The sequence below is a fragment of the Cicer arietinum genome, chromosome 4 (genome assembly GCF_000331145.2).
Source record: "Cicer arietinum cultivar CDC Frontier isolate Library 1 chromosome 4, Cicar.CDCFrontier_v2.0, whole genome shotgun sequence".
Classification (NCBI taxonomy): Eukaryota; Viridiplantae; Streptophyta; class Magnoliopsida; order Fabales; family Fabaceae; genus Cicer; species Cicer arietinum.
In genome coordinates, this window is record NC_021163.2 from 25050340 (window position 1) to 25062912 (window position 12573).

The 12573-nt window shown below is 33.3% G+C and overlaps 1 protein-coding gene across 1 annotated transcript in view; it reads right to left on the minus strand.

The window, feature by feature from the left end:
- Positions 1 to 11399, minus strand: part of LOC140920010 (uncharacterized) — a 12579-nt gene extending 1180 nt beyond the window's left edge. The window contains exons 1-2 of the mRNA XM_073367315.1: positions 11335 to 11399; positions 10062 to 11219 (exon numbers count right to left, since the gene is read on the minus strand). Coding sequence (XP_073223416.1) covers positions 10062 to 11209 — 1148 coding nt within the window. The 5' untranslated portion in view covers positions 11210 to 11219; positions 11335 to 11399. The remainder of the gene's footprint in view (positions 1 to 10061; positions 11220 to 11334) is intronic.
- Positions 11400 to 12573: the final 1174 nt, after the last annotated feature.

Consider the following 12573-nt stretch of genomic DNA (forward strand, 5'->3'; position numbering starts at 1 on the left):
AAAAGATGTCATGAAATATAAATGAAACTATAAAAAGTTTCGAATGAATGTAAATGTATGAGGTATTCTTTTGGTGACCTATATGGATATTCTTATGATGAAATGGTCTATTGGCTTTTCTATTTAGTGAAGCTCTCAAAAGGTGGCTCTATGGTTCTAAATGTTGTTCCTAGAGCCAATAATCCTTTTTTTTTTTTTGAATATTTTCAACAACAATAGGTAAACTATTTGGAGTAACAATACCTTTAAACTCTAGGTGAGATCGTCATGTTAACCACACAAGATGTACATCCAGAACACTACCAATATGCAACATCGAAACTAATACCTATTAAGAAATAATAAACACATAAAGTAAAAAAAGAAAAGAAGAACAAATAAATATATAAAAAGTTAAAAAAATTGCACAATTAATTATGTTATGTTCGACTCCCTAAAATCCTCAACAAAGTTGCCAACTATCGCGGTCTAAAATTTTGAGTGCTTCTCGAATTTAATGGAGTTGCCACCAAATTTAATTAAAACAAGAAAAACAATGGGAAATCCCTTAAAAAAATAATGGTCTTTGAAACCATTTTTAGATTTTGGGAGTCGATTATGTGCAAAGAATGTATTAACATCCTACGACATCCGTTTAAAAAATGGCTACCTGTAATTAATTGTACAAAGTTTATGTTAACTTAAAAATTATTTACTTTCTTCTTATTAATAAATACAAATATAAATTATTTTTTAGTGAATGTGATATCGAAATAAAAGGATGCTTAAAATAGAGAAGTAAAAAAAATTTTATTATTGTGTTTGACTAAAGTGCAATCTTGCTCCTTCGTATCTCCAAGTGAGATGGAGAAATCAAAGCTACGTTGTTTTTGGGTAGAAAATACGGATGTGTTGATTGCTTTTAAAGAAAATTTATTTTGTTGTTGATAAAATGTTACTCTGACAAAAGAAAATTGGGTTGTTTGATTTGAATAATTATTTTAAAATGTGAGTTTTAAGACTATCAGGTTGTACAACTTATGTCTTAAAAACTCAAGGATTAAAAATATCTCACATCTAGTTAATCCATTCAAGAATAGTTTTAATATTTTTGTTATAAGAAAGAGTTTTAAACCACTAAGTTATACAATTTGTGTCTGAAAAAACATCAGACTAAAAAGATGTCACATTTAGTTAACCATTTAAAAATAATTATTTATTAATTAATTTTCCTGTGAAGATGAGTTTTAGAATGACTAAGCAGTCACATTTCGTTTGAACAACTCAAATATTAAAATAATATCACTTGTAATTAACTCTTAAATATGTGATTATATCTTTACCTTTGTTTTTTTTTTTTAAGAATTAAAATTTGACGGTGAATATTAAACTAGTTCAGACGATCCTATAAAAAAAGACTAGCAATAAAGACAAAACCAAAATAGTAGTTAAATAGATATATGAGCATGTAGCTCGATTTGATAAGTAAACAAAACACATTTTTAATGAAATAATAGAATCAAAAATACTATATACAGATTACAGCTTCCCTCAAAATATATTTTAATTAAATAAGAGTTGCAACTTCTTTCAAAACACATTTTAATTAAATAATAAAAGAAATAAAACTCATTTAATATTAAATAACACAACGTAAAGGCTAAAATAAGTTTTATAGCATTAGACACATAAGTCTAGACAAAGAGGAGATATGTTACTATTTACCACGCTATAAAATAAAGACGTTAGTTAACAACATCCACTACGCGAAAAAACGGCTTTTACAGCGCTTTTTTTAAGCCATTTACAGCGCTTTTTCAAAAAAATAAGCGCTGTGGAAACGAGCGCTGTAAATGATACAACAGCGCTTTTATAAAAGCGCTATAAAACTTGTAAATACAACGCGCGCTTGTTATGCACATTTTACAGCGCTTCTTCACAAAAAGCGCTGTAATATGCACCCCGTCATATGAGTTATGGGTGTGCATATTACAGCGCTTTCTCACAAAAGCGCTGTAATATGCCCACCCATAATTTCATATATGGGTGTGCATATTACAGCGCTTTCTCGAAAAAGCGCTGTAAAATGCCCACCCATAATTTCATATTATGGGTCTGCATTTTACAGCGCTTTTCTTGTACATATTACAGCGCTTTCTCACGAAAGCGCTATAGAAGGTGCACCATTAAAGCGCTTTAGAACAACATTTTACAGCGCTTTTTAGAAAAAGCGCTGTAAAATGTGTGTGTGTTTTTTTTTTTTAAACGCTGTAAATTAATTATTTGAAATAAAAAGTGCTTTTTAGCTTTTTATGGCACTTTTTTTAAAAAGCGCTGTCTTTTATCTTTGTACCCAAAATTATTTTTGATCCAAAATCACTTCACAATCAGTAGAACAGAACATATTATAGACAATCAGTTCACACAATCAATAGAACATAAATCAGAACTCTGTAACTTTTTTAACATATATGTAACTCTGTAATTTACAACCTAAGTAACTACATTCAGATACATATATACAACCTAATTTACAACCTAATTACCTACATATATTCAGATCCATTATATAATAACTAACAGATCCATTATATGCATATATTGTGTCCTATGATCATTTACATATAATAACTAACAGAATATACATTATATGCACTAGCTACCATATAATATTCAGATCCCTTGCCCAGCAGCAAGCTATTTCCCAGAAAATCAAATAATTTTCATGTCAAGCACGTACTGACACCATTCTTCCTTTAATTCCATCAGATCTTCCTCAGAATATGATGGACTGGAATTGGCAAAGTACTGCAATATAAAAATTGAACATATTATATTAAGTTAGTATCAAATATATAGATAATTTATATATGAAAATCATATAATGCAAATACCGTACCGTTTCTGGGATAATAGTTTTATTCTTCTCAACAATCTCCTTCATGAATCTCAATATGTAGTACCCACAGTCGATGTTATTTGTTTGACGAGGGCACTTTATTGAGATCCATGTAATGTTATTAGACTTCTGCTTCGACACTTTAGCACCTCTTTGAGCTCGATAAACTTTTAAGGCACTATCGAATGAATAAATGTGATTATTAGAGCATGAATATTTATATATATATATATATATAAATATTCATGCTCTAATAATCACATTTATTCATTCGATAGTGCCTTAAAAGTTTATCGAGCTCAAAGAGGTGCTAAAGTGTCGAAGCAGAAGTCTAATAACATTACATGGATCTCAATAAAGTGCCCTCGTCAAACAAATAACATCGACTGTGGGTACTACATATTGAGATTCATGAAGGAGATTGTTGAGAAGAATAAAACTATTATCCCAGAAACGGTACGGTATTTGCATTATATGATTTTCATATATAAATTATCTATATATTTGATACTAACTTAATATAATATGTTCAATTTTTATATTGCAGTACTTTGCCAATTCCAGTCCATCATATTCTGAGGAAGATCTGATGGAATTAAAGGAAGAATGGTGTCAGTACGTGCTTGACATGAAAATTATTTGATTTTCTGGGAAATAGCTTGCTGCTGGGCAAGGGATCTGAATATTATATGGTAGCTAGTGCATATAATGTATATTCTGTTAGTTATTATATGTAAATGATCATAGGACACAATATATGAACATGCATATGGATCTGAATGTAGTTTAGGTTGTAAATTAGGTTATATATATATACGTATCTGAATGTAGGTAATTAGGTTGTAAATTAGGTTGTATATATGTATCTGAATGTAGTTACTTAGGTTGTAAATTACAGAGTTACATATATGTTAAAAAAGTTACAGAGTTCTGATTTATGTTCTACTGATTGTGTGAACTGCTTATGGTATTTGAATATGTTTTGTTGTTGTGTGCACTGATTGTGAAGTGATTTTGGATCAAAAATAATTTTGGGCACAAAGATAAAAGACAACGCTTTTTAAAAAAACCGAAGTATTGTGCAATATTCCTTTTCCCACCTTCCGTTGAGTCGGCGAGGACAAGTATAGGACACATGTAGTGACACCCTACATCAATAGTTAAAACATAAGTACAGTTAATATATAAGTTTGTTTAATACATAAGTAATTACATAAGCAAGTAAGTAGTAAGTAATTAATTACCTCGGGAATACTCTTCAAACCGACGTTGCAACTCCCGGTTTCACTCTCCATTTGTATTTCAGGTTGGAGCTGAACCGGAAGTTGCTTGTCTTTATTCGTATTCACCAAGAGTGCCACTTGCTCCGATAAGATTCTGAGCTTCTCTAATACTTCCTCGTTGGAAGGTTTTTGGCGCTTCTCTTGAGGAAAAAAGCTTTTGGGAGTTACGCCAAATCCTTTCCCCCTCACTCGACCGGAATACTCAGGGACATTAAACACTTTCCCAAGAATGTCCCTGCACGTATCCTTGTTGCCCTCTTGAGTTTCAGAACTTTGTTCAATAGTTTCCTAAAATACATGTAACATTAAAAAGATAAGTTCAATAGCATTTTTAAAATACAATATTAAAAAATATTAAAGTGATAATATACTTACACAAAGTTCTACAACTTTCTTGACATTTTCATTATCAACCACTCCTTCTTTGTTAACACGCGCTTCCTTCCATAAGATATGACGACCCAAGGGTTGATCGGCTTGGGTGTCTTTTCTCTATTCGTTAAAATCATAAACAAAATAATACAAATTAGTTACACACTATAGTTTATAATACAAATTACAAGTGATGTTTAATTACTTACAATTTTTTGTTCAAGGCGTGCATATCCCATACGTGATTTCTTGTATGGGTGTTTTGGGTTGCTTGCCCGTTCGCGATTTGCCTTACTAATATTCTATATAAAAAAAAAATAGCAATTGTGTAAAAATTTAAAATACGCTACGAATATGAATAATAAAACACAAATGCTAATAAATTAATCACTTACGACAAACGCCGGGTCAGAACGTTTGGAAACAAATGCACTCCATTCATCCTTTGATATATAATGTTGATATATCTTTGGAGGTTCAGCATTTGTGTTTCCTTCTCTATCTTTTAGATAGAAATTTGAGAGATGGGATCTAAATCCACGATGGATTTTCCCAGCAACTCTCAAAACATATGACTTTCGTTCCTCATCAAGAACAAAAGTGGTCTGCAATGAAAACAATTATAAGTAATGTATTTTACAGAAAAAAAATTATAAATGACAAAAGAGTAGATCAAAATATTTACTTGAATGTCATTCCAGATGATATCTTTGGCATCCTTCAACGCCTTATCTCTCCAGTTGTCTATTGTTATTGGGACATTTTGACGAACAACAGCCCCAATGTAGCTTACAAACATGGAGCTGTTGGGGTCAACTGGCTGACCACTCTCGTTCCAGCCAACCTAATAAACTCATATAGTAAGTACATGCCCTAAACCCTAAAAAAAGATAAAAAAACACACAGCAAACAGAGTATATATAGTATACCTCAAATTTAATGCCACTGCTCCGTGCTTTAATCACCCTTTGCATGATAGTTGCACCACGTTTGACTTCTTTTTCGTAAGTCTTAGAGGTGCCAACTTCTTCATTTTGAACTTCTAAATCTTTGTTTGTATCCATTTAACTACAACAAGTTCAACATGCACTTTAGTATAACATCAACAAGCTCAACATGGATCATGCATTATTATAAACAAACTCAACATGTATCAGTATATCTTAAAAAAGCTCAACATGCATTCTAATGATTACAAAAATTTAATAACATCAATACCTGAATAATGATGGTTCGAAGAAAGACGAAATGCAAAGAAAAGAGGGTTTGCAGAAAGTTCACAGAAATATGGTTCACAGAAATACGGTTTGAAGAAATACGTAATGAGGGTTACGTATTTCAATGAAAATATATTGTGTGAAATGGGAGAGATGATCTTGGATGGAAATAAGGTTCGAAATGAAGGAGATGATCGTGGAAATAAGGTTCGTAAAGGACGGGATGATAGGGTTTGCAAAAGAAGAGAAGAAATGAAGGTTGAGATGAAGGTTACGTAATGAAGAGGAAACTGAAGAGGTAACTGTTATATATACGTAACACTTTTACAGCGCTTTTTATAAGCCTTTTACAGCGCTTATTTTGTAAAGCGCTCTAAAAGGCTTCTTTAGTTAAATTTTTAAAAGGCTCTTTTACAGCGCTTTTTTCAAATAAGCGCTGTAAAAGACCTCCGTGTGTTATTATGTTATTTGAATGCCTTTTACAGCGCTTTTTTCAAATAAGCGCTGTAAAAGACCTCCGTGTGTTATTATGTTATTTGAATGCCTTTTACAGCGCTTTTTTCAAATAAGCGCTGTAAAAGACCTCCGTGTGTTATTATGTTATATGAATGCCTTTTACAGCGCTTTCACACATAAGCGCTCTAAAAGGCTTCTTTAGTTAAATTTTTAAAAGGCTCTTTTACAGCGCTTTTTTCAAATAAGCGCTGTAAAAGACCTCCGTGTGTTATTATGTTATATGAATGCCTTTTACAGCGCTTTCACACATAAGCGCTCTAAAAGGCTTCTTTAGTTAAATTTTTAAAAGGCTCTTTTACAGCGCTTTTTTCAAATAAGCGCTGTAAAAGACCTCCGTGTGTTATTATGTTATTTGAATGCCTTTTACAGCGCTTTTACACATAAGCGCTCTAAAATGTCTCTTTATGTTAATTTTAAGAGGCTCTTTTACAGCGCTTTTCCCAAATAAGCGCTGTAAAAGACCTCCGTGTGTTATTATGTTATATGAATGTTTTTTAAAGCCTTTTACAGCGCTTTTCCACATAAGCGCTCTAAAATGTCTCTTTATGTTAATTTTAAAAGGCTCTTTTACAGCGCTTTTTCCAAATAAGCGCTGTAAAAGGCCTTATTGTTTTTGTGTTTTGTTATGTTATGTTATTTTTTAAACAAGCTCAACATGCATGCAAAACCCACATAGTAGTAACTGGTCACCACAAAAATCCCTTCCTCTTCACCAAACTCTTCTCCTTTTATGCATCTTCTTCACAAACATCAAAGCTTACTCTTTCACAATTCAATCTCCACCTCAACACCCTTTTTATCTCTTTACATTCTCTTTCCTTCTTAAATCGAAACTTAATTGGTATTCAGGATCATTGCCATGTTGCGAAAAATGGGTTTGTGTCTGGTGTTTTTGGGGATTCCCATGATGCGTACAAGGTGTTTGAAGAAATGGGTTTGTGTCTGATGTTTTTTGGATTCCCATGATGCGTACAAGGTGTTTGAAGAAATGGGTTTGTGTCTGATGTTTTTTGGATTCCCATGATGCGTACAAGGTGTTTGAAGAAATTAGGTGTCTGATGAATATTATTTTTAAAGCTTTTTTACAGCGCTTTGTCAAATAAGCGCTGTAAAATGTCTTTTTTACTCACTTTCAAAAGAGTCGTTTACAGCGCTTTGTGTGAAAAGCGCTGTAAAAGGTATAAAACACTCATTATTTTATTTTTAAAAGGATCTTTTACAGCGCTTTTTAAGATAAGCGCTGTAAAATGTCTCTTTATTTTATTTTTGTGTTTGGTTTATTTGGGTTGGGATGACATTAAAAACATTTTTATCATTGTTTATTGGATTAAAAATATTGTTATCATTGTCTTTATCACAATACTTTAGGAGATGATGAATTATTAGAAATGAGTATTCTGAAGAATCTATATATATATATGCACTGAGCAAAAGAGAATCTCTCTATTCAGTTCAGTTCAGTTCATGTAAATTACTAATTTATATTCAGTTCAGTTCATGTAAATCAAGCTAAATATAAAACACTCATTGTTACATGAACTTGGTATAAAACACTCAAATCAAGCTAAATATAAGCAGAAAATAAATTAATCAGAAAATAAATTAATCAGAACTTAGTATAAAACACTCAATTCAGATTACATGCATATTTACAATAACACAGTTCAGATTACATGCATAGCTTATATAAAACAATTAAACATATATATACATTAAGATGCCCTTCTTCTTTTCCTGGTGACATTCACATTTGTTTGTCCATTTACAATACGAAACGATGGATTAATCCAAATTCCCTCATCATGATCATCTCTAAGATATAAACCATCATCAGTTGAATCAATTTCATGTGGTTGTTGTGATGTTGCAAATAAAAGATCATTACCAACATCTTCATCATTATTGTTATCATCACTTATTTTATTGGTCGATAGGACAACAGACCATTTATCATTAGAAGGATCAGTGACATAAAACACTTGTTGAGCTTGCGACGCTAAAATAAAAGGCTCGTCTTTGTATCCCACCCTATTAAAATCGACAAGCAAGAATCCTGACTCATCAATCCGAACGCCATTATTATTATCGACCCACTTGCAACCAAATATGGGAACACGAAACATTGTGTAGTCTAACTCCCATATGCGCTCGATAACCCCAAAATATGATAGATTTGCATATATTGGGTTTTTGTCTTTTGCACTTGAGACATGCATCGCTTCAGCTACGAGAGTGACTCCACTATTTTGCATAGTGGTCTGATCATCTTGTTCTTTGGTATAAAATGTGTAGCCGTTAATAACATAACCAGTGTAAGAAAAGACATGTAAGCTCGGACCATTTGCTAGCCACCTCAATCTATTTGAAATTGATCCGGGGTCTATATCAAATTTTGACATTATGTGATTTTTTAACCATGTTACAAAACTTCGATTGTGCTCTCGAGTTATCCAATTTTGATTCCTATTCATGTTCAAACGAGATAACTGATCAATGTGTATTGTAACATACGGTTGAACCTCATCATCATTGTGCAGAACATACAATTGTGCCTGCTCCCATTCTGTCCTTGATATAGTCAGTAGTCTCCTTCCAGTTATCCCTTCTCCTGATAGTCTTCCCGAATGACGAGACATGGGAAGCCCTATGGATTCAACATTGGACAGATATTCAGTACAAAATTCAGCAGCCTCTTCAACAATGTATCGTTCAGCAATACAACCTTCTGGTCGACTTCTACTTTTTACGTACCCTTTTAATATTTTCATATATCGTTCTATCGGATACATCCATCTCATATAAGCTGGCCCACAAAGTTGTGTCTCCTTAACCAGATGAACAGTAAGGTGAACCATTATATCAAAAAACGATGGTGGGAAATACATTTCAAGCTCACACAAAGTAACAACAATTTCCCTCTGCAATGTCGGTAATTTCTGAGGGTCGATCACTTTACTACAAATTTCCCTGAAGAAGAAACATAATCTAGTTAAGGCTAGTCGAACTTTTTCAGGTAAAATGGAACGTATACCTATTGGTAGCAAATGCTCCATTATAATATGACAATCATGGGTCTTCAAACCTTTTAACTTGAGGTCTTTCATACAAACCAAATTTTTAATGTTCGAAGAGTATCCTTCTGGAACTTTAACTTCGTGTAGAAATTTACATAAAACAATTTTTTCCTTTCTAGATAGAGTATGAGCGGCTGGAGGTAGATATGTGCGATTTCCTTTCTTTACTGGAGCCAGTTCATTTCTTATTCCCATATCGACCAAGTCCAATCTTGCATTGACGCCATCTTTAGACTTTCCTGGAACATTGAGTAACGTACCAATAACACTTTCAAATACATTTTTCTCAATATGCATCACATCGAGGAAATGTCTTACATACAATGACTTCCAATATGGCAATTCAAAGAAAATTGACTTTTTCTTCCACCCAGTTTTCACCAGCTCTCCCGCAAAAGGTTTGCCAAATTTATTGGTCAAACCTTGTACTTTTTCAAGTATTTGATATCCAGTCGGTGCTAAAGGAGCTTTACCTTCCTCTGATTTTCCATTGAATGCATTTCTCCACCCACGATACTGATGACTATAAGGTAAAAATCTACGATGTCCAAGAAACACATTCTTCTTACAATGTTTCAACCGCATCCAATTTGTACTCTCTTCACATATAGGACATGCACACTGACCTTTAATGCTATATCCTGATAAATTACCATATGCTGGAAAATCATTAATTGTGCCGAACAACATAGCCCTCAAATTGAAACATTCTTTCTTATACCCATCATAAACTTCCACACCTGTCTCCCACATACTTTTTAAATTTTCGATTAGAGGAGTCAAGTATACGTCGATATCATTCCCCGGTTGTTTGGGTCCAGAAATTAACAGAGACAACATCATAAACTTACGCTTCATACATAACCATGGAGGTAGGTTATATATTACCAAAATCACAGGCCACGTGCTATGTGAGATGCTTTGAAGACCATGTGGATTCATTCCATCAGTAGAAAGTGCAAGTCTTAGATTTCTTGACTCTATCCCGAATTCAGGATACTCGTGATCAATTTTTGCCCATTGTGGGGAATCTGCAGGGTGTCGAAACATTCCATCTCTAATTCTTTCATCTGCATGCCATGTCAAGTGTTTTGAATCTTCTTCACTGCGATACATGCGCCTAAATCTTGGTATTATAGGAAAATACCACACGACTTTTGCTGGAGTAGATTCTTTCTTCTTATATCGAGAGACATTGCATTTCGGACACGCCTTAAGTAGTTCATATTCGTTTCGAAATAAAATGCAATCGTTAGGACACGCATGAATCCTTTCGTAACTCATTCCAATAGAACACAAAATCCGTTTAGCCTCGTAGGTTCGACTGGGAAGTTCATTATCATCTGGCAACATATCTTTTATGAGTGTTAATAATTCTGTAAAGCTTTTATCAGACCATCCATTACTCGCTTTTAAGTTGTACAACTTTAATATCGCTGACAGTCTTGTGAATTTAGTACAACCATTATATAATTCTTTCTCTGCATCACTCAACAAACTTTCAAACATTTTAGGACAATCTCGAAGATCTTCTTCAACTGCTTTTGCAATCTCATCAACTCGGTCCGGCTCATATGTATCTGTATCGAAATCAGTTGAAGCATATGTAGAACTATTCTCAAAATTAATGTTTCCTTTTTTTTTCTCACCATGTCTTATCCAACATGTGTAGCTTTGATCAATTCCATTACATACTAGATGTCCTTCTAATTCATCTTCTCTAACACGTTTTCCAAAACAACATTTTAAACAAGGACAAACTACTCTATTTGGATCTTTTGCATTCTTCACTGCAAACTCAACAAACTCCTTCACTCCAATTTCATACTCTTTTGACAATCGATTGGCTGAAATCCATTTCCTATCCATATTATACCACCTATATAAATGCAGTAACAAAAATAATAAGCTTTCAAAACATATCAACAAGTTTCAAAAAGAAACCAATATCAACTAAAAATTTCAAAACAGAACAGATCATGTGTAAAAAATACCTTAGACAACGTAGATGGCCGCACAGTACGTAGAGGATATTAGGGTTCGCAACGTATATAATTATTTGAAAGATGTATTTTACAGCGCTTGTGAAAAACGCGCTGTAATAGGTAGTTAAATTCAATGAAAGCGCATGTGTTTTACAGCGCTTGTGAAAAAAGCGCTGTAATAGGTAGTTAAATTCAATGAAAGCGCATGTGTTTTACAGCGCTTGTGAAAAAAGCGCTATAATAGGTAGTTAAATTCAATGAAAGCGCATGTGTTTTACAGCGCTTGTGAAAAAAGCGCTGTAATAAGTAGTTCAATTCAATGAAAGCGCATGTGTTTTACAGCGCTTGTGAAAAAAGCGCTGTAATAGGTAGTTAAATTCAATGAAAGCGCATGTGTTTTACAGCGCTTGTGAAAAAAGCGTTGTAACTGATTCGCGAAAGCGCTTCCGTTTACAGCGCTTTTTTGACAAGCGCTGTAAAATCCTTATAACGTGATGCGCAAACGTTATATGACCTACTACAGCGCTTGTTTTACAGCGCTTTACATAAAAAGCGCTGTAATAGGTTCCGTTATTTTTAAAATATAATTACAACAGCGCTTGTGTTTAGAAAGCGCTGTAAAATGGGCGCTGTTAAATGTCATTTCTGGCGTAGTGATCCATAATTATTTATATAAAATGGAATAAAACATTAATATAATATTGTACACAACTTTTTTAGAAGGAAAAAAAAAGTTTGAGGTTACAAGAGGGAACGTTAGAATGAGTTGCATTCTCTACCAAGAAAAAATATAGGGTTTGACGTATAAAGAACCTAGAGGGAGTTGTATCCTCTATTAGAAAAACAAAGTTTGTATCCTCTTTCACTAAAAACAAAGTTTGCTTCTTAAAGTGTGCGCTCTATACGCATCGTTGGGAGCTAGGAGAGTTATGATCATGTTTGTAGTGTTAGTAGATAGGTTATCAAAGAGAAAATCAAAGTCCCAATTGCTCTCATTATCAACCAATGACGAATTAGCAACATTGATAAAAGGAGTTATGTTAGGTCCCAATCTATCCAACCAAAAGTTGGTATGATTGGCATCCTCAATCTATCGCGCGACATTCCTTTGAGATTTATCTCAAACTCCTATAAGAACTCGCCAAATAGGAAAGTCATAAGGTTGACAGCCTTACACCAAGGGTCATCGAAATTAGTAGTTAAGAATCATACAACAAGGTCATCCAAATTAGTAGTTAAGAACCTTAC